General features: G+C 35.2%; 1 protein-coding gene across 1 annotated transcript in view; it reads right to left on the bottom strand.

The window, feature by feature from the left end:
* LOC138694632 (uncharacterized) overlaps positions 1 to 20,558 on the bottom strand; it is a 50,157-nt gene extending 29,599 nt beyond the window's left edge. Inside the window, exons 1-3 of the mRNA XM_069818548.1 lie at positions 19,842 to 20,558; positions 11,798 to 11,924; positions 9,500 to 9,652 (exon numbers count right to left, since the gene is read on the bottom strand). Coding sequence (XP_069674649.1) covers positions 9,500 to 9,652; positions 11,798 to 11,924; positions 19,842 to 19,985 — 424 coding nt within the window. The 5' untranslated portion in view covers positions 19,986 to 20,558. The remainder of the gene's footprint in view (positions 1 to 9,499; positions 9,653 to 11,797; positions 11,925 to 19,841) is intronic.
* Between the last annotated feature and the right edge of the window lie 1,937 nt (positions 20,559 to 22,495).

Raw genomic sequence — 22,495 nt, 5'->3', positions numbered from 1 at the left:
ATATATTCAGTAATATTAAACATATATGCAATGTAAACACACGCTCTCAAGGACGCTTTGTGCTCTACATTGAAGCTATGTAATGACATTATCTTGAGATGCGCATCAAATGTGATAATATTAATCTAAGAAGCTCATTCGAATTTCTACCTACAACCGCTTTTATTAAGATTATGACGTATATTAGTCGTAATGACATAACAGAAATCGAAGTCTTTAAACAATTTAGGCACAACATAAAAATTTTAGTCGTCATGGCTACATGCTGTCCGGAATTTGTTTACCTGTGTTTTTTACAATAAGTAAAACGTATCTAGGCACTTTAGATCTAATTACAAGTTGAAATTAACAAATTAGAAAAAATAAATGTCAGCACAAACTTAAAATAAAATAAATTATGAGTGTGTGCTTTACGAGTCTCTACAAATTACGATGAATGACTAAACATTTGAAGTGTTTCAAATGAAACATTTCTCCTTTTTCTGATGAAATACAGGTTTGTATTTCTTAATGAAATGCTGACTACCGATTTCTTATATTATAGCACTGATCTTCAAGCTCCCAGCAGCTTTGTGTTGTTTTTTCGCATGTTCACTGAACAGCAGACCTGAACTGTGTAGTAGGGACGGTATCGCCGATCTATACTCCACACATACCGACACTGTTGCTGATCGCTTGAAGGCTTTAGGTAACCAAACGCAGGATTATACAGGGACATCATTTTATTTTTACTAACATTTCTAATATTAATCTGGCTATACCTTTGGATCAACGATTGAGACCCGGAAACACCGTTTGCTACCCTTTTCCACGACTGGAGTTCGATGATACTGACGTAATATACAAACAAATCACTTTACTAGGTATAGGAGGGAAGAAAAGTAGTTCATCCATTTACGTAAACTAGGAAATATCACACTTTTGAGTTTTATATTTTTCATAGGTTTTTGTTTAATCAAAATACAGTACAGTATTAACAATAAGTGGTTTTACGCACGAACTGAGCTGTCCATGCGGACGTATTCATTATGCAGTGTATATTATATTGTCTACAGGTGGCACCGGATACAGAAATGTGAGGTACACCATTACATGTAAAGAAGTGCTGTGACCAAATATATCAAATATCAAATATATCAAATATCAAATATTGTCTACAGCACATTAGCGTACACTATAGAGAATGAAGTTAAATTGAAAAATAATCATAATATGGATATTTAAACACATTTTTTAAAATGGTGGCCGTTCATTTCGATACAGGCTAAAGTTCTAATGTGCATATTATCACACTATAGACTATTGTACCTAATTCCAATTACCAGGTTCGTACTTCGTATCAGTAACTCATGTAGAAATAATTCTCTACCTACTCTATAAAAGAGTACCTTACGTACTGTAAATTCGATATTCACTTCTGCCCGACCCTCACAGATAAAATTACTCAGACATGCTATCTACTGTCCGCCCAAGTGGTTATGTCGCAGGGTCGTAGAAAGGGAGGAAATCACGTGACAGTTAATTACTTAACGAGGCCCTTTTATTTAAGTTATTTTAAACAATTGTAGGCCTATGTGTATAATATTACGTAGACGTCCAATTCCTAACAGAAATTAATGTTCTCAGAAAAGAGCTAAGACAGTCCAGCCACTAGCCTTTACAGAGAGGCGAATAGAAGCAAGTAGGGGAAACCGGGATGCGACGTAGGCAAATGGACGACAGTACCTGTGCGAAAATGATTCAATATTGGAAGCTTTTTCGTCAGTGGAAAACACGAACATATTTTTGGAACGTACTGTTTACTATGACCGTAAGGCTACTATGACTGTATATGCGGTCTTGGATCTGTGTGGAGGACGGTTGAACTTCATTAGTAGAAGGGGTGGAAGTGAAGTACAGTTACCCTTAAAAAGAATGAGACGATTCTTGGTCGTCGGAAGTTAAAGTTCTACAGCGCGGTTCACTCGATATCGACGTAATGATACATAACATGAGAAATAGTACAAGAATTATTATAAGGACCACAACAAGGACAAGGACCAGAATAAGGATCACGAAGAAGACTGCCATTTAAGGCCAGGATTTCACAACATAGCTCGAGTCACAAAATATCATTGCTTCACTTTACCAAATGGCAAATGCCTGCTAAGGGATCTACATTCTGGACTGCTGCTGTCACTGTCTTGTCTCGGTAGCTCATGTAGTAGCGTGTTGGTTCCGCTGTATAACCGAAACGTCTCGTGTTCGATCCCGGGTAAAACTTTTTTTTTAGGTGTAATTAATTTGTTCAGAGTTCCTCGACTGTCTAATTTGTCGAAAAATATGGAATAATTTATGCCCAATTTCTGGGTTTTACAAGTTGGCTGAACCTCGTCAAAAAAAAAAATAAATAAAACTTACTTGGAAGTTAAAAGTATTCTTCCTCAAACAAAAATAATAAGAAACAAAAATAGACCTGTTAACTTAAAATCTTGTCCACATGCCATCAGCTTGTATTACAGATCTAAGTTGATCCGGCATGGATGTCACGAGATTGTGAAATAAGTTCTGATCCCAGGCGAGATCTTCCCAGGTGTCAACAACTTGATCCCACAATTCGTCTCGATTTCGAGGGCGTCGGTGGGCATAGGGACTATCCTTCTCTTTTTCAATTCCACCCATAAATTTTCGATGACATTCAAATCAGGTGACTATGGAGGCCAATTAATGATTTCGATCTCGGGTCTCCTTTGAAACCATCTTTGAATGCTTGCAGCATAGTGCACGGGATGGCTATCCTGCTGGAAGAGCAATGTTCCTTCGGGAAAACGTTCTCGGGCGGAGGGAACGAATATATTTTCCAGAATGTGCTCGTAAGTTCCCGCATTAAACCGGCCATAGATGCTTCTATAACGCCAGGTCATCGTAAGACATCCACCCCCAACACGATATGCTAAAGCGCCCCGATCTTTCACGTCGGTGCACATAGCGCTGGTCATGTCGGAGACTATCCTCACGATAGACACGGACAGGACCTTCGTAATCACTCGAGATGGTTGTTTCGTCGGAGAAAATTACATTTCTCCAATCGAAATCCACTCGATTGGTAGCGAAGGCAAGACGGTCGACAGCTTGTGCTTCCCCCAATATTTCCATTTGCGCAGCCCTCCGGCTCCTAATACCGCGATTCCTCAACCTGCTGATCACAGTCTGTGAAGAGCCGGGAAAGTTAGATACTGCTCTTATTTCGTTAGCAGTCAGAAAGGGGTCCTGTCGAACTGTCTCGAATAAAAGAGCATCCTCTTCCAATGAAGAAATCCGCGGACACCCAGGAATAGGGCGATTTTCGACCTCCCCTAAATTTTGGTAACGATAAGCCACCTCGCGGCTGTACTTCCAGGAACACCGACCAAACGGCCAGCAGATCTAGCCCCATATCCAGCCTCAACTAGAGCTATAACTCGCTGTCTCATGTCACGTCGGTTCGCCATTACGATGAGAAATGAGGGATGACGATAATACTTTAGTGTAGACAATGACTATTTAACGTGATATAGAATTATTGAAATAAGAGGCATCTTGCATAGTAAGAGTTAATAAATCAACCCTAAATTAAATATCTAAATAACAGGATATAACAGGAAGTCCAACTGTTGCGAAACTAATCAAATTAAATCTAAGCTGAAGTAGCACGGCCATTCATAAATGTTTTGTACACAGTATTAGACTGAATTAGTATTCGACAGAACCTATAATCAATGGCTTGTCTGAACATGATAAACAAATCCTAAGTGTTTCCAATGTCACTGAACAATTTCAAAATATTAATTTAAAAACTAAGAAAGGATCGTAAATGTTGTATCTAATGATTATTTACATTTATGTCTACAAAATGAATCTTGGAAAAACGTATATGATACTGGTACTACTGATATTAAGAGTTAATGTATTGCATTTTTCACTTAATTTCATAATCACTTCAGTGGATTTTCTCCACTCAATGTTGTGAAAAAATTCAAAAGTAAAAACGTATAGATAACGCAGGGACTTCAAAATCTCATGCATTAAAAAGAAGAATCTATATGTAATGAGTTGCAATGTAATGATACTCATGTTCTTAAATACTGCAAGGAGTACAGTGTAATTTATCAAAAATTATGAAAGAGGGAAATAGAATATATTTGAATAGAAAAGTACAAAATTCAGATAATGCAATTAAATCTATTCGGAATATTATTAAATTTAAACTTGTAGATATCCTAAGAAAGAAAATATTTTTTCACTAAAAACCAATGATTATAAAGTAGAGGATCCCAAATCTATTGCAAATTCTTTTAACGTATTATAGTATATAGTACAGAAATATTATTGACAACTTACACATTCAAGATTTTGCAAAAGATACTGCAATTGGTTACTTAACAGATGCATTTAATAATTAGTATTAATATATGTAATTAGTCAATAACTGCAACAGTGCTTTTCCATTCAATCATAACATGAATAAAATTGAATGCATACTAAATTAAACACTATTGCAAACACGTAGATAAAATAGTTAAAATTAACTGAAGGTGTGAGAATGAAATAATCTAAAGCCATACTTTTAACAAAAATTGTTTTGTGCGAGTGCATTTCTTACACATATGGGAAAGCTATTAATAAAATATTGTAATAATTACTCAACAAATTACATAGCCTAAGGACTCTAAACCTTTGTAAAAGTTTGTCTATTATTATATATATTTTTATAATTTCATTTTAATTGTTAGTTTTTAATATATATGCATTTACATTGTATATATGTGTGTGTATAAATGCATTCATTAGATTAACGTTTATAATATTATAACTTGTAATTTTGTATTGTTTGCGATCATTAACACTTAATCTCAGGACTTTGTAAAACTCTATTTCAACGTTACTTAGCTATTTCAACGTTATTTACACAAAAAATCGTTGTATAGACTAAGAATCGAACTCGCACTCTTCTACACAACACGCAGAAGTCCTAGCGTCTGAGCTATTGAAACGACATGAAAGCTTTCCTTTCTGTGTGGAGTGTCGATCTAGTCATGAAGGTCCATTGTCGATTTAACTACACGATTTATGTATATATTTATCTTTCATTTACGTAATATTATCATATTTTTTGCAGTTTTTGAAGTGAATTTCGGAACGATGCTAGTAACAAACCAAATAGTCTGAATTTAAGTAACTCAATATTCGTTATCTTGTGTATCGGTGCTCTGGTCTCCGATCATGCGCAGTGTCTCACATCTGAGACTTTGGAATATTCAATCGTCTCATCCTTTTTCAGGGAAACTGTACATTCAAAAACTCAGGTACAATAAAAATGTAAGTAAAAATAAAATGATGTCCCTGTAGTTACGAATAAATAAATACTGCAATTTTGTTTTTTATTCTATAATTTTAGGTATTTAAATTAGACATGCAGAAATATATTACTTTAAGGATGGGTCCTAATTTTTTAATTTGCTTTAGAGATAAATACCGATTTCAGTGGTTACTTTCCTTTAATGTAAAACTATGACTGATGAGTGCATGATAATAATATGACCTATTGAAAACTGCGTGACTATTTCAAAGTTTGTCCATTTGCATACTGTAATCTTTGCTTTTGACATGTCACGTCGTTAGAAAGTTCGCTCACACGATCAGAAATTTCTAGGTCGGATATCTTCGAAAACCTGTGTCCTGACAAATGGACTCAAGGTTCTGCCGTTTTTCTGCAAACGAGTTCTACAGAGCTACAGCAATCTTTCAGCTTCTCGCTTTTTCATTGTACGAATCATAAGACAGAGTTTTATAAAGCTGCAAAAAACTATTTGGAGATTTTCATGATGATATACAGAGTGTGTGCATCTATATACAGTACATTGTTCTTTCTTACGTTTCTTCTGTTATTATGTCCCTGTTTCTGTATAATTGTCCATTACTCCGTCTGTCCGTCCAAAACATTTTCTCCTAAACTACTGGACAGACTTCTTCAGCTTTGTTATCCGGCAGCCATACGTGATGATTAGGGAAAGGGATTTGGAGTATTATAAAGAATGGTGAAACGTAGTATAGATATTCGATGATCAGTGACTGTCAAGCGAGCTGCGTCACAGAGCATGGACGAGTACAGTTCACTTCATAGAAACTTGCACGCAACGTGCTGTAAACGTATTTCAGAATAAACAAATGAAATAGTTTAATGACATATAGTGGCCTACATACATAATCTGCATTTCACTTTGAACTACATGTGTTTTTCTTGGCGACGCACAAGACACCAATAAACAACATTAAAAATATACATAATTAAATATCAATCTCTGCGTCCTCGCGTGTCAGGGGAAATATTGATGGCTGATAGTTGTCTTCTGTATGGAACTCGACTTTGAATATGTGTGTTTTTCTGCCAGGAGCGTGTTAAATTAAAACCTTTATTTACAATATCATGAAATATGATAATATGTATACAACGTACACTATAGTATTTAGAAAAAAATATATATATATAATACTACAATATTTACAACATAGCCTAATAGAATATCATTAAATGTTGAACAAAATGTAGAGCCAAACGAAATGGTATTTTCAATTAATGCTATGTTTTGGTGATGAAACAATTATTCCTGCTGTGCATTGTTATAATAAATTGTAAATATCATTTTCAAATTTTCTAAACACAACTTTGCTCTTTTGCAAGTAAGGAAATTTTTTAACATGGAAAAACTCCGCTCTAAATCTGCAGAGACAATAGGAGAGTATTGAACAAAATACGTCAATTAAATTCACGTGTTGAATGACGTCATTGGGACACGTGTTTGTTAGTGCATCTGAAATCCGACTGAGAATACTATACCTATCATTTTTAATCAAAACTCTGTTCATTTTTTCACCAACACGTTTTCCTACTTCACCTTCTACTGCACTCAGTTTATTTACAATAGTACTCGTAATATTTATTTGCTCAACTAGTTCTACTCCTGACTGTACTAATCGAATAATGGCATCCGGTAAATATAAAAAATTTGACTTAATATCCATGATTTCTTTTTTTATTATTCTATCATTTAGCAGTTCCTAGCATATTTGAATCGCAGCCGCGTCATCAAGATCGAAAGACTGGACCACTTTCTTCACAGATTGGAGGTGATATGCGTAATAATAATTATTGCAAGCTTCTAACCATGACCCCCATCTCTAAAGAACTGGACATGGGGGAAGCGATAATTTAGGGAATTGTTTCCTGAATTTTAATACTCGATCTTAGCTTTTACAAATATAGTCTTTCAATTTTGTATTGTTAGTTGGTTTCACTTTCGGCATTGTACATGCACTTTACTACGCTGAACTGCAAACCTGCATGTTGAAGTTCTTATGCGACAACTGTCCCGTTCACCTGTTGTTGACATGCAGATATCTGCGAATATGTCATGAAGGGGAGGACTTGGTATAAAGGGTTGTAAACAAATGACTGCGTAGATGCCAATACTAGCTTTTACTACTCCAAATTCCGTTCCCTAGTGATGATTATATGAGTGGAGCATTAATATTAATCGATTTATTTTATTAGCTCTTATATTTGTAATATCAATGATGTTTTCAATTATTAGACCTAATATAATTAGAATTTTATTGGGTTGAGATGGTTTGGGTTTAGTTTCTTACTGTTTAGTTATTTATTATGAAATGTTAAATCTTATAATGGTGGTATAATTACTGCTTTGTCTAATCGGAATGGGGATGCTTGTCTATTATTTATACAGCTCATAATATAAAAATGTCAACATACACATGGAACTTGGAGTCAGGTCACAAAGGTAAAAACACTGGAGGAGGGGGATTCGATCCGGTGCTGTGGATTGAACGCCGACAGACTGTGGAAGGGGAACCAATGCTTTCCCCATGCTTCCAACCCTCTCCCTCCCGATTCTGCATTCCTGATCTGGACGAAGAAGTGTCGGAAGACCCCAAATGTGAAGGAGATAGCAGTTTCTGTAAGGAGTCGGAACGGGTTAACATGCTCGATCCTTGATAATGTTGATGGTGAATACTGTTTAACGTTAATATTATCTTTCAGCGAGTATCACGTTTTCCTTGTTGATGTAATAAATGTTATCACTTTATTTTATTTCTTGTTTTATAATTGCAATGTCTTTATCTCCATAAAATGTTAACGCTCCGATTAATCAAACAAATTATTCAGTTTTATCAGATACAGACTTTTTGTCAACTTATCATAATATATTACGCTTTATCATCACTCATTGTCAGGAAAATTGGGGAGTCGGCATTGTTATCTTAAATTTTCATTTCCATTTTCTATATCTATGATTTAATAATAATAATAATAATAATAATAATAATAATAATAATAATAATAATAATAATAATAATAATAATAAAAATAATAAGCCATCGACATAGCTCAGGTTGCAGGCGCATTTGCCCACCGACTCGGAGCTAAGGAAAAGACTAGTGAGGTGCTTTGTGTGAAGTGTGGCATTGCATGGCACAGAAACATGAATATTACTATGAAGTGAAGAGAAACGACTAGAAGCATTTGAAATGTGGATATTGAGAAGAATGAAGCGTGTGAAATGGGCAGGATAAGAAACGAAGCTGTGTTGGAAAGAATGATGCTGAAACTGATCAGAAAGAGAAAAAGGAATTGATTGGGTCACTGACTGAGAAGAAACTGCCTACTGAAGGATGCACTGAACGGCAGAAGAGCTCGGGGCAGAAGAAGATATCAGATGATACACGACATTAAGATATACGGATCATATGTGGAACAAAGAGAAAGGCAGAAAATAGGAAAAAATTGAAGAAAGCTGGGTTTGCAGTTAAAGACCTGCTCTTGGGGAGAACTATGAATAAATATTATGAAATAAAACACCTTGCATTATAATAAACAAAACTGTGTACAAGCTTGATAGTGTAAATAATGTTTGATCAATATAGCTCTACATTCTTTATTATAGTGTAAGTAGTAATAATAGCATATTCTAGTGTACACAGTGTAAATAATTTAAATTGTAAATATTAGTGTAATTGTTAAAGTGAGCCGTGTTTTGTTCCGTTCCATTTTATGAAACAACAGTTGCGTGAGTCGTCAGTCAAGTAATTTATTTATTTATGTATTTATTTATTTGTTTATTTATTTATTTAATCTGACAAGATTAAGCCATAATGCCTTCCCTTCCATCCTACCAGATAGCACATGTAAATACAAAAAAAGAAATAAACACTGATGAAAATAATACAAATTAAATTAAAGCTCTATAGACAGTCAACAGGGTGAAAAGAACGCTATAGAGCTCTCATCGAGCTAATACAAGAAAAAAAAAATTCAGTGCGTCGTCCAGTTAAAAACTCCAGTAATACTTAATCTTCTAGCCTCCTGAGACAAAGTAAGTACGATCCCTAGCAGTAATATATTGTCGAACAAAATTGAAGCGGGATTAATCATGTCTTCAGAGATGCGTGGGTGTGTTCTTACCTCCAATTAGCCCATAGCCTACGGCCTGCAGAACCGGAGAATACGTCAATGCGGCCGTTGCCACTCCTCCAGCTGCCATCAGGATGCCAATAATGGCGAGAACTCTGGATCCCTGGCCTCCTCTCTTGTCCGACACTCTCTTACACAGAGGATCTGTAGAACGAAACAAAGGAAGTTATTTTGCCACTAGGAGTGAACGTGAATCATCCTCAGACTGTAAAATCGAGAAAGAAGTAGTGTGTTACATAGATATCATAATTTTTGGCCGGTCTATGGAATGGAGATAGAAGCATGAGTTTGAGACTTCGGTCTATGAAATTGTGAAAGAAGTAGTGGTCAAGTTTCGGTTCCCTACGGCCACTTCCAACGGACTCCTAACGAATATTCACACGTTTATCACTGGGATTGTGGCGCTGGAAATCAATTTAGAACACATTTCAATTTCTATTTTACAATATAAATGCAATTATCACTACAATGACACAATAATTCTTGCAGATAGCACAAAAACAACTTCGGAATCGTAATTAACAGTCGCAGTTTCACTTCACTTCCACTAGATGACTCTTGAGTTCCAGCCTATAGGCATAGCAGGGATGCCAATATCGGCAAACGAAATGAAACTGTAGGAATGTTACAACAGGTGTGCTAAACGTTAGGAATGTTACAATCGGTGTGTAGCACGTTAGGTTAGATTAGGTTAGATTAGATTATGTTTTGTTAGGGTGTAAGATAATATGAATGGTTACCACAGTTGGCGACACTGCAATCATTCTCCCACTCCACCTCAAATAACGTCACAACGACGGAATATGGCCGCCTTTTTCCTTCAAGTACGACGATTTTTCCTATATAAGTAAGGAACATATTTAGGGCGGGTTGGGTGGCACCACATCGAGTGTCTACTACTCCACACTACAAGACTAAGGTATTATCAATGTTTGTTTTCAATTCCCAATACTGACAATACATGACTGAAACTTCACCGAAGTAGTTGTTGTTTGAAGTATTATGCTACGACTTCTCTTAGGATTTTAGAACCAACAGAGAAACAGAATTTTGAAATAGACGCTACAAGTCTTTGGACTATAGAACCGAGAGAGAAGTAGGTATTCGAAATGAATACTACGACATCTCGAACTGTACAACTGAGAAAAAAACAGAAGTTTTGATTAGACACTACAACGCCTCTTGAACTGTAGAACCATGAAAGAAGTAGGTGTCTAAAATAAACACTATGATTTTTCGAACTGAAGAACCGAAAGAGAAACAGGACCGTCAGGTAGACATTGCGGCTTTCTCTCATGCTGCGTATTACTCGTAGATACTGCATAAGTCGAACCTATAAATACTGAATAGAAATAACATTTAATAGGCAATAGTTTATTACTAATATTAATCCTAGAAATTTTAAAGCCAAATCATCTTCCTAAAAATTTAACTGCTAAAGTCAAAGTTTTTTTTAAAGGTAACCAAATTATTGAAGGAATGGGAAAAATAATTCAACGAAAAAAATTGCAAGAATGAAATTGAAATGAATAATGCATTAGTTAATCAATTCAATAGGCTTTACTTACTCACTCACTCACTCACTACTTGTCAGTTTCTTCAAGATAAAGTCGGAAAGTCTGTTGGAATTTCATAACCTATTTTAATCTACCATTTATGTTTTTATATCTTACATTCAGTGGACTCTCCTAAGTTCGACAGAACAGAATTGAAAGTTCTGTCCAATAAGGGTAGTGGGTGTAGCGGGTGAAATGAATAAAAATTCTTATTTGTCATCCATCAACGAATACAGTACTGTACTTACATTTCCTGCCCGCCCCGAGACTTGTGTATGCTCTTCTAGTACCACAGTGGGTTTCGACAGTTCCGTCTCACAAACGGCACAATTCTCAAATAGAAAAAGAGGAGTTCATTAATTTAAAGTCGGTGATCAATAGTCTATGGATGTCCTAATCAATAAAATATTCTGTTTTCCTTTAACAAAAGTATCGCTACAAGACACAGAACCAATTCCCATTCAAATGGCAAACCCATTTCTTAGTGCCCGTATAGGGACGTGGCTAATTCTTCTACGTAAGCAGTCGAACTATAGGATGTCGAACTTGATTTATGTCGTACTTAAGAGCTTCCACTGTATTTATTTTATTCTTTATTTTATAAAGTTCACATGTTTGTGACAGATACCGCTGAAATATGTTAACTTTCGTAGCAAGATCTTAAACATGATCGAATAATATGGCATCTTTGTAATTTGTCCGCATGCATTACAATAATTTACTTTGATCTTACCTGCCAGGCACCATGATACCGTGTATATAGCGGGTGTCCAAAAGGCATCTTTCAGTGAAACTCCTACTTCCTCATCAAGGCCTATGAGAAATACTCCGTACGAAGAGAGCAAACCTGAGATTACAAACTGCAAAAGAGAGAAACATGTATCAAGAACAACTTCATAAGTTTTATTAGGACTACATTTTAACTTTAACTCTAGATTCAGTTTTATAGAGATGGAAACATTATAGGAGATCTAAGTTTAAAAGCCATGGACTTCAAGTGGAATTTATAGTGAACAAGCACAGTGTTAAGATGCTTTTCTGAGTTAATTTATGAAAGTCCTTTGTTGCCTATATTCATAATGGATTTATCGTTCAATGTGAAACGTTTAAACTTAACTTTATGTATAAAAGTTATCCCCATTTTCTTGTAATACTATGACGTCACTCGTGACAAGTGTAAATAGTTTCACACGCACTACTTCTCGCTCTATTCTCCATTTAATGTGCCTCATTAAAGCCTTCTGAAGTCCGAATCTTGGCTTTCGCATGTTGCCTTCGGTACTCTAGGCCGAGTTTACTCGAATATTACTCGCACAGCGCAAGGGTTTGGATCCCTTCTCTTTCCAGGACTGCGGTATCCCTTCTGTCCAAGCTTTTAACATCTTCGGCGATCTGATGTGTTGTTGTTCTGTAGTGCTTCGTCCCTCCTCATGCGGTACGTAGAGGCCGAGACGTAGATGTTTTACAAATACTAATTTTCATTATTGTACAAGATATAGTAATGGAGGAAAAAATGTTGAATATTTCCAATATTTTACTGCTGTAAGCTGTACCTAACCCTTTAAGTGTATGGTTAATTAGAAAAGTAGGCTGAAAGTCCGAGTAGTTTGGCAACAGCGCATCACCGTTTCAGCTCACTTACGAATACACACATGAACTCGGATCTGAAGAGCAGCATTCCGTCCCTTAATCACTGCAGCAGGATTACTAGTTTTTTTAATTGTAGGAAATAAATGAATCGGTTATTTGGAAAAGGCGACATCTCCACTTTTTTTTTTTTTTTTCGAAATTGACTTCTTGGTGCCAATCGACTTCGTAATGATAGACACACGCATTACGTGCGAAAACGCCATCTCTAGCATACAGCGTTACCGCTGAAACTCATGTGATATTCTACGGATTGGTTCGAGAAGGCCACTACTCCATAGCTGTGAGCATTCCCAAAAGAATGCACTGCAATAAATTGTTGAATTGGCGGCAGTTGTAACAGTACTAACATTGTTTTGTTTTGTTCTATACATTAAGGTTATTTGTCACAACAATCACTCGAGTTTTAATATGAGTGACATACTCAGAAAAGCTCCCCATTAATGACAAAAAAAAACTACATTAAGAAATTGGATTGTTACAGCGAAAAAATATATTTCTATGAAGATATATTATCTTGGCCAACTGCTAACGTTGAATCACCAGAAGAAAATTTCCAGATGTGAAAAACTAGAAAGTTAAACAATACTAAATGACTACTGACTTCACAAAATGTAAGGAGAGGATATAAGAAATTCGACATCCTATTTGCATCTCTTTGTATATTATATTTATTTTTATATTATATTAGTATGATCATTATATTAGCGTTAGTGAATATTTCGTTTATTTAAAATACAAATACTTTATGAATACTAATGTCTTTGTAAGTACAGTGGACTCTCCTAAGTTCGACAAAACAGAATTGAAAGTTCAGTCCAAGAAGGGTAGTGGGTGTGGACGGTGAAATGAATACAAATTCTTATTGGTTATCCATCAACGAATACTGTACTGTACTTGCATTTCCTACCCGCCCCAAGACTTGTGTATGCGCTTCTAGTACCACAGGGGGTTTCGACAGTTCCGTCTCACAAACGAGACAAATAGAAAAAGAAGATTTCATTAATTTAAAATCAGTGATCAATATGGATGTCCTAATCAATAAAATATTCTGCTTTCCTGTAAGAAAAAAGTATCACTACAAGACACAGAACCAATTCCCATTCAAATGGCAAACCCATTTCTTAGTGCCCGTATAGGGGCGTGTCTAATTCTCCTACGTAAGCAGTCGAACTATAGAATGTCGAACTTGATTTCTGTCGAACTTAAGAGCTTCCACTGTACTATTCGTATACTGGTATCATAGCTGGAAAAAAAAAACTGTTATACTTATTTGTTCTAAGTATTCATTGTCAGCTTTATTATGGTATTAGTATAAATATGCATTTTAATACCTATTTATAAAAAAATATTATTTCTGTCTCATTATGTTCCAGCAGATAACATTGTTTGTAGTCCTCAGTGTCAATTTTTTATTTCGAAAACGCCATATCTCCAATATATATATATATATATATATATATATATATATATATATATATATATATATATATATATATATATATATATATGGGTTATATGTATGGGTTATGTGAATTCTGAAAAATACTATTTTTTTGTTCTCCCGTAAAATTTGATTTTATGAGAAGTGGCTTTTTCCAAATAACCGATTCAATTGTACGTTTCACTCGTTTCTATTTAATTTGCAAGAAAATCGTCAATTTTAGTGAAAAACTGCAAAGCGATAAATCATTCCTTATCAGTTTCTCTAATAATATGAGAAAAATTCAGAATCTTACTGACAGTATTTATCGAGTGAAATAGTAGGGTCTATTAACATTTAGGTGATTTTTCTGGCATTTGGGACTAATATGTTATTAAAATGTTTTGTTATACTCTATCCACGGAACAACCTGTTAAAATCTAAAAACTTTCACATTATACAGCTGCCTTCAAGATGGTTTTCTCGGAAAAAATCTAGGCCTACGTTACAGAATTGTTATTTCTAATGTATGGATGATTAAGCAGATACCAGATGTTAGAACATTAAAAACGTCGTTTATGTCCCTCAAGGGGGGAGGGGGTGCGCGCGCTCGCGCGCGTGCGAGCGATTTTCCTCAGTGTTGTATAATGATATTACACATTACAAGAATAACAAATTCAAATAAATCATTTATTTGAATTTGTTATTCTTGTAATTTGTAATATTGGTTCACTTACCGCTTGCAATATTCATTGAATGTAGCTTCTACTTTTATATTGTTTTGTAATTGTTATTTAGTATGTTTGCATTAATTTACTCAACTGTGCTTGTATGAATGTATAAATTTTTATTCGTGTTCTTTAAATATTAGTAAAATTGTATCAGCTTCTTTTGTTTCTGGCTAATTGTTTTGTAATTATTATTTAGTATGTTTGCATTAATTTACTCAACTTGTGCTTGTATGAATGTATAAATTTTTATTTTGACAGCAGACTGGATGATGAAAGCTTCTCAACCGAATAATAACAGGCATTTCTCATATTTATTCTGTGTTTAATTTCCTCACGAGTATTTTTACGATTTAATAACTCAAAAACTATCCAACATTCTGTGATGAAATATTTTATGTGTATTTATGCATGCCATATCTACAATATGATGCAAGATCATTTCTCTACCTTTGATAGATTGTCCGATAAAAAATCAATTAATTAAAAAAATGGTAAAATATCAGTATTTTCTTCGAACACAAAATAAAAAAAATTTATATTTATTAAGGAATGTAGTTGAAAGAGCTTGATATTGTAAACATGAGTTTCAACAATAAAATAAAAGAGAGAGAAAATGAAAAAGTTAACAAGTTTGAGTTATGAGGGAAACGCTTCATCACTGCATAGCAAACTGCCATCATTTTGAATTTTGAAAAAAAAAAAAATTGTATATATAAATATTTTTTTTTAATCGTAAAAATATTTTTTCATATAGCAGAAGGACAATGTTTTACACATAACAATTTTCATTATACAGTAATGGAGGAAAAAATGTTGAATATTTCCAAAAATTTTATTGCTGTAAGCTGTACCTAACCCCTTAATTACAAAACTTTATAATGGGTTTATATTTATTTTAATGTATTTTGTCACCTTCAATTTGCGTTTTTATCACTTCCAATTCTGTATATTATGGCGGAAAGTCTGTGAAGCACCCTAGATTATATATGTAAGTATAAGTATAAGTTACATATATGATCTAGGGAAGCACCGTAACCAGGGAATTGCTTGTAGCTTGTGCCAAAGCATGAATACACGGGTGTGGCAACATAACAGAAAATGAATAAAAAATTAGAATCATCCCATGTTTTTAATCTTCTCCAGACTTTAACTTCCCGGATATTTTCATGAAGTTACATTCTAGGTTTACTTAGTGTATGTGTCAGTTTAATAATTTAAAAGTGGTTGAGTTTTTCACTTTGTAGCAAGCATTAGTCGATGTCGTAGTAATGGACAAAGTGTCAATTAGACGAGATTGCCCAGTTTATCAAATGTGATGGATTGAGTTATGCGCGATATCGTCACAGCGAGAAGTGTGTCTCTGCGTGTACAGTGATGAGATTATCATGCATTACGCTACCGTACTGTTACGCAGGGAGGGAGGGAGGGGACGCCATTAGCCTATCCCTATTATCGTAACAACAGACAAAGCAACTTCGTAGCCTACTGAAGTAATGGTAGGATGCTATCTCGTGCTACTCGCGCAACGGATTACGACTGACAGAATAAGAGAAATGACCTCTCAATATAGCAATGCAATTTCATCATTCTATATACTACCACCATTATCATTATTAACTTCATCATCCCCCTGATCATCATCAACAACCATCATCATCATAACTACAAAAACATTACCACAATCACGGTCATCTACGTAGGGTGAAAGTAATATAACTGTCCATATTGAAGAGAGCAACAGAAAACATTAAAATAATTTGGAGGGAAAAATTGTTCCGGGGCCGGGTATCGAACCCGGGACCTTTGGTTACACGTACCAACGTTCTACCAAGTGAGCTACCCGGGAACTCTACCAGACACCGATCCAATTTTTCCCTCAATATCCACAGACCTCAAAGTGGGCTGACAACCATCAAGAACCAACATTGAGTGCACACTAAAGGTACCATTTGGGTGCACGCGACAGAGACAAGCGACCGAGACAGGCGACACAGACGAGAGACCGAGACTAGTCGCCTTCTGTCTGCTTCCTATAGAATTATATGAAGTACATTTGAGAGCGTGAGACAGAGACAAGCGACTGAGACGGACGACCGAAACAAAGCACACGAGACCGCTTTCGGACCAGCAGTGTCTCGCGAGAGTCTTATGCAGTCCATGTTTTGTGGAGTAAAATACCTGTCCACAATGTTAGAAATTAAATTCACTGGCAAGAAGACGAACAATTGGTAGAATTAGTAGCAGAAAACCCACCATTGTTTTATCCAGAGGCCGAGTCGTACAAGGATAGGAATACCCGTGATATCATCTGGAGGGATATTGCTGAGAAATGAAAAAACACTTTTGTAGTCATATTTCATAATATTTGCACGTATTTTCTGAACAAACTCTTATAGAATACTGATAGAGTTGTTGTGTCGCTTTCGCCTGTCGCTTTTCTCGGTCGCAATATCAATTTAGCGAGAGATGTCTCCGTCTCCTGTCTCTGTCGCCTGTCTCGGTCGCTTGTCTCTGTCGCATGCACCCAAATGGTACCTTAACTCTGTGTGACTTCAAATCAACTTTACAGGGAGTTATACTTGAAAGATTGATTTGCATAATACATGTCACTGTTCGTTGACAGAAAATCACAATTTAAGTCCCACAGAGTTAGTGTGCACTCAATGTTGGTGGCTTAACGATTGTCAGCCCACTTTGAGATCTGTGGATATTGAGGGAAAAATTGGATTAGTGTCTGGTAGAATTCCCGGGTAGCTCACTTGGTAGAACATTGGTACGTTTAACCAAAGGTCCCGGGTTCGATACTCAGCCCCGGAACAATGTTTCCCCCCAAATTATTCAAATCAGCTTTACAGGGAGTGATACCTGAAAGCTTGATTTGCAGAAAACATTAAAATAAATAAAAGCCTATTATTATGAATTCTGTAGTCAAGTGCATAGTTAATCAGAAAATTAGGCTGCAAATCTGAGTAGTTTGGCAACAGCGCATCGGCGGCTCGCCTACGAACACACACACGAACTCAGGTTTGAATAGCAGCATTCAGTCTCTTGGTTATCCCGGCAGGGTTGCGAGACTTCCGAATAGCATGAAGTAACGATGGGTGTTAATCTTATGGCGATGGACCACTGAAATTTGTATTTGTGAAACTATTGGTGGGACTTTTTTCATTTTTTAACCACTAAGTAGGGCTATATCAATATATATATATATATATATATATGGTCAAAGTTTCATATAGATTGGATTAAAGATGTAGCTATAGTAATTAATTTAATTTAAAAAGTTGATACGCTACTGCTACCCATAGCATCCATTCAAGTTGCAAGATATTTTAAAGTCCTTATGGTCAAAGTTAGAAGACGAAGCAGCCAGAGAAGACGAAAAAGGATTTTCTATTTTAAGGGAAGAAGCTGAACTAGAGCTTAGGGAAATGAAGAATGGGAAAGCAACAGGAGTTGATGGAATCTCCATTGAATTTAGATATATGGGTCTGTTACATCACCACTCGACCTTGTTCTCACTGACGAATTTATATATAGTATGGTTTGTTTCATTAACTCTCATTCTTGTTGTCCTTGATGAATTTAGATGTAGGCGCATGTGGTCCATTTCATCATTCTTCATTCTCACTCAATTTGGATATGCGGTCTATTTCATCATCGCTCATTGTTGTTTCCTATGACGAATTTAGACCTATGTGATATATATTATGTTCCATGATTGCTCATTTGTTCTCTTTCAAGAATTTAGGTATAATAATTAATTATTGTATGCTTTTATTTGTTCAAGTAAATTTGAACCATTGACGTTTTCAGGACATTACAAATTTTTCTTTTTATCTTTAATGAAGTTATAAAAGTTTTTCGAGTGTTTTTTTCTAATTCAACAGAGAAAATATTGGAGCAAGTTCATTGTTATTTTGTAGGCCTATATAACGTTCTTTATGAAACTGGATTAATTCGATGCTACTGTTGAGAGGATGACTATTATTATTATTATTATTATTATTATTATTGTTATTATTATTATTATGTACTCACGAAAAACTACTTCCATAAAAATCAAATTACCATCTTAATAACGTCTGTATTATTAGGAAAAATTATATTAAAGATCTTGGTGTATTACTTGATTCTAAATTATATTTTCATGATCATGTTCAATATATTTATAATCATTCAATACGAATGGTTGGTTTAATAAGGTCTATAACTTATTATTTTTCTACTCCTGCGTCTCTATTAATTCTATACTTTACTTTCGTTCGATCTAAACTTAAATATACATCTGTAGCCTGAAATTCCATTACTTCTACTGATTTGGTGAAATTGGAAAATATTCAAAGAAAATTTATTTCCTTATGTGCTTTTCGATTTATACCCAATTCCTCTGACTTTAATTATGAGATTACCTGTAAATATTTTAACTGTTGTAGCCTTTATTCTAGATGTCAAAATCTTTATTATCAATTTTTTTTTTAATTATCAAGGGTGATATTGACTGTGAGTCTATCACAAGGGTTTAAGATTTCAAAACATTTTTTACAACAGAAATTAAAAATCTCCTTCTCCAGTCTGTAGATGCATAAAATATTCCAATTTTCATGGGAACAATTTATATCCTTTTAAAGTAGCCTATAGTTTCGTTTATTAGTATTTACTGTCCTTGTTCTCAGTTTTATTTATGCATGTTTTTCTTGATTTAAGATATTGTTTTATTTATTCTTGCACCTTTGTAGCTTCTGTTTGTGCATTGTGCTGAACTATAACTGGCCTCTGGCTGTTATTAAGCACACAAATATTAATAAATAAATAAAAGTAAATACAATTATTATTATTATTATTATTATTATTATTATTATTATTATTATTATTATTATTATTATTATTATTATTATTCTGGAGCCGCATTTCAAATTGTTATCACTAAAGTTTCAAAAGTTAAAAATCAATAGTATGTTACTGAAGATACATACCTGAACAACGAATATCCCTGTCAGAACTATCCAGTTGCAGTTACCGGGCTCCGAACTAGAGCTGCTTACGTCATCATCTTCGTCATCGAGAAGACGGTCCTCTCTTTCGGATGTTCTTCTTCCTCTCATTGTGTTACCGTGCATAGCTAAGTATTATGGAGTGCTAGTAGATTACGTAATCTGTTCTTTGTTGACCCCATGTCACTCAACGTTTGACATCAATAAGTACATATTTATTTTGAGATAGCTAAATATAATTATATTCACGTAATATATTGGAGTAAAGTTAATAACAGATATATCTAACGAATAAACTTAATTAAATATTGAATATAGAACTAAGAATATTCTAAATAATAAAATTTCTTAGTTTCTTTGTAAAAATATAAGAGAGTACGTCTGCTTCGAATTTTATATTACACACAATTCACCACAATTAATATAATTATTCTTTGAGTCTTTCTTCGTTCGGTGTTATGGTTGAAGTGTTGTACAAATCAAATTATCACACGATATAATAGCTTCTTCACCTTCTTTCTTTTGCGAAATGTTGAACACTTGTGAACCACTTCCACAGCAATGTGTAACATTCGAATTAAGTCACACTAGAAACTTTTTTCCAATTAATCACATATTACACAAACACATACGTTTTCACAGCAGCAGCAAGGTAACACTGGTAACAGTAACAGTACCTAGTTAATCTCTTTACTGCGGCATATCTTTCCATGTGTCTCGTGGGCTCTGGATTACATCTTATCTTATCATTAAACCAAACCCAGTACTGTTTATTCTCGTGACGCGGCCATCTCTCTAAAAGGTGCGGTGTTGGAGTGACAGGACTCCAGTGACATTCCATCAATTACAGTACAGCGAGAAGTTAACACAGTCTTTCAAATTTTCTAAACAGAACATATTTATTTAGAAAACTACAGCTGCACGTGTGATTCAGCCTCTTTTAAATATTGTTTGGAGGCTCAATTAATAATTAAATATTTTTCCATATTTTGTGCGGTCATCGATTACCTTCTGTTATAGATGGAAAACGACCTCCCAGTTTCACACGAAGTAACTGGACGTGTTTCAGATGAGAAATGATACTAGAAACGATGTTCTCAGTGAATTACACACACTCACCTTTAAGTATTTTGCATGTAGTGGATATTAATATTAATATTAATGTTATGTTTTATTTAACGACGCTCGCAACTGCAGACGTTATATCAGCGTCGCCGGATGTGCCGGAATTTTGTCCCGCAGGAATTCTTTTACATGCCAGTAAATCTACTGACATGAGCCTGTCGCATTTAAGCATACTTAAATGTCATCGACCTGGCCCGGGATCGAACCCGCAACCTTGGGCATAGAAGGCGAGCGCTATACCAACTCGCCAACCAGGTCGACTGCATGTAGTGGAAAAAGTTGTGTATCGTGGGAATTTATGGACAACATTCCTACATGTATATTTCGTCAACATTTGCTTTTTATTCGTGCATAGATATGTAGCATTAAAATATATAATTATACAGAGTGAGTTTTAAGTCCACCGACAAACTTCACGGGGTGATTCCTGACTGAAAATGGAGCATAAAAGTTCATATCACCCTGTGTCCGGAGATGCATAGTTTTCACGGTAGATGGCACTGAAGAACGACATCAAACAAAGAGCCCTGGCACACAGTACATGGTCTGAATCCCATCTATGTCACGACAGATGTTCAAAGTGGCCTCCATGGGATGCAATGCACGCGTTCACACGTCGCATCATGGATTACCTCATTCGTTCGAATATATCGGCCTGTGTCCGAATACCGTCACAGGCTACGTGGACACGCTGTTAAAGGGTCTCAACATCAGCAACAGGCTCACCGTATATAATGCCTTTCAGATGCTCCCACAAGTAAAAATCCAGGGAGTTTAAGTCCGGTGATCGAGCAGGCCATGCGCCTCTCGACCGTTTCCACCTGCTTGGCCATCTCGGCTTGTTCCTGAAATGAATACCGGACCATTGTGCTTCTACGTTGCTTAAATCACACTATCTGCAACACAAAAAACGCACACTGCAACGTATGAGAAAATGTCGTCAGTGCCATCTACCCTGGAAACTATGCATTTCCGGACACAAGGTGATATGAACTTTTGTGCTCCATTTTCAGTCAGGTATCACTCTCTGAAGTTTGCCGGTGGACTTGGAACTCACCCTGTATAAACTCCAGGCTCTACTCAACATCTAAACGAGTGGATCTCAATCAGGAGGGAATTTTGGGGATTTTAGAAGGGAATGTGGTCTATAAAATACAAATAAGTAAGGTAAAAGTATAAACATTAATATATAAAGTAAAATATTTTCAATTTTATATGCATTATTATTGAGTCAACATACTGGGAGGAATGACAATGTGATGAATGTAACATAATCAAATAACTTACACGTTACAACAGCGTTTGAAACCTTTTGAACATGTGTAATTTAAAATCCTGAGGCACACTCATCATTAGAACCCGGATTTTATGTAATATGAAAATGAGAAAGATGTACATAAATATATAGCTAAAATTGGAAAAATATGTAGACAAATAAGGTGATAAATAAAAAAAATTGTAATTTAAAAACTAAGTTTTATTAGATGTACAGGGACATCATTTTACTTTTA

This window comes from Periplaneta americana, chromosome 2, assembly GCF_040183065.1.
Source record: "Periplaneta americana isolate PAMFEO1 chromosome 2, P.americana_PAMFEO1_priV1, whole genome shotgun sequence".
NCBI lineage: Eukaryota > Metazoa > Arthropoda > Insecta > Blattodea > Blattidae > Periplaneta > Periplaneta americana.
This window is presented reverse-complemented; position numbering and strand designations above follow the sequence as displayed.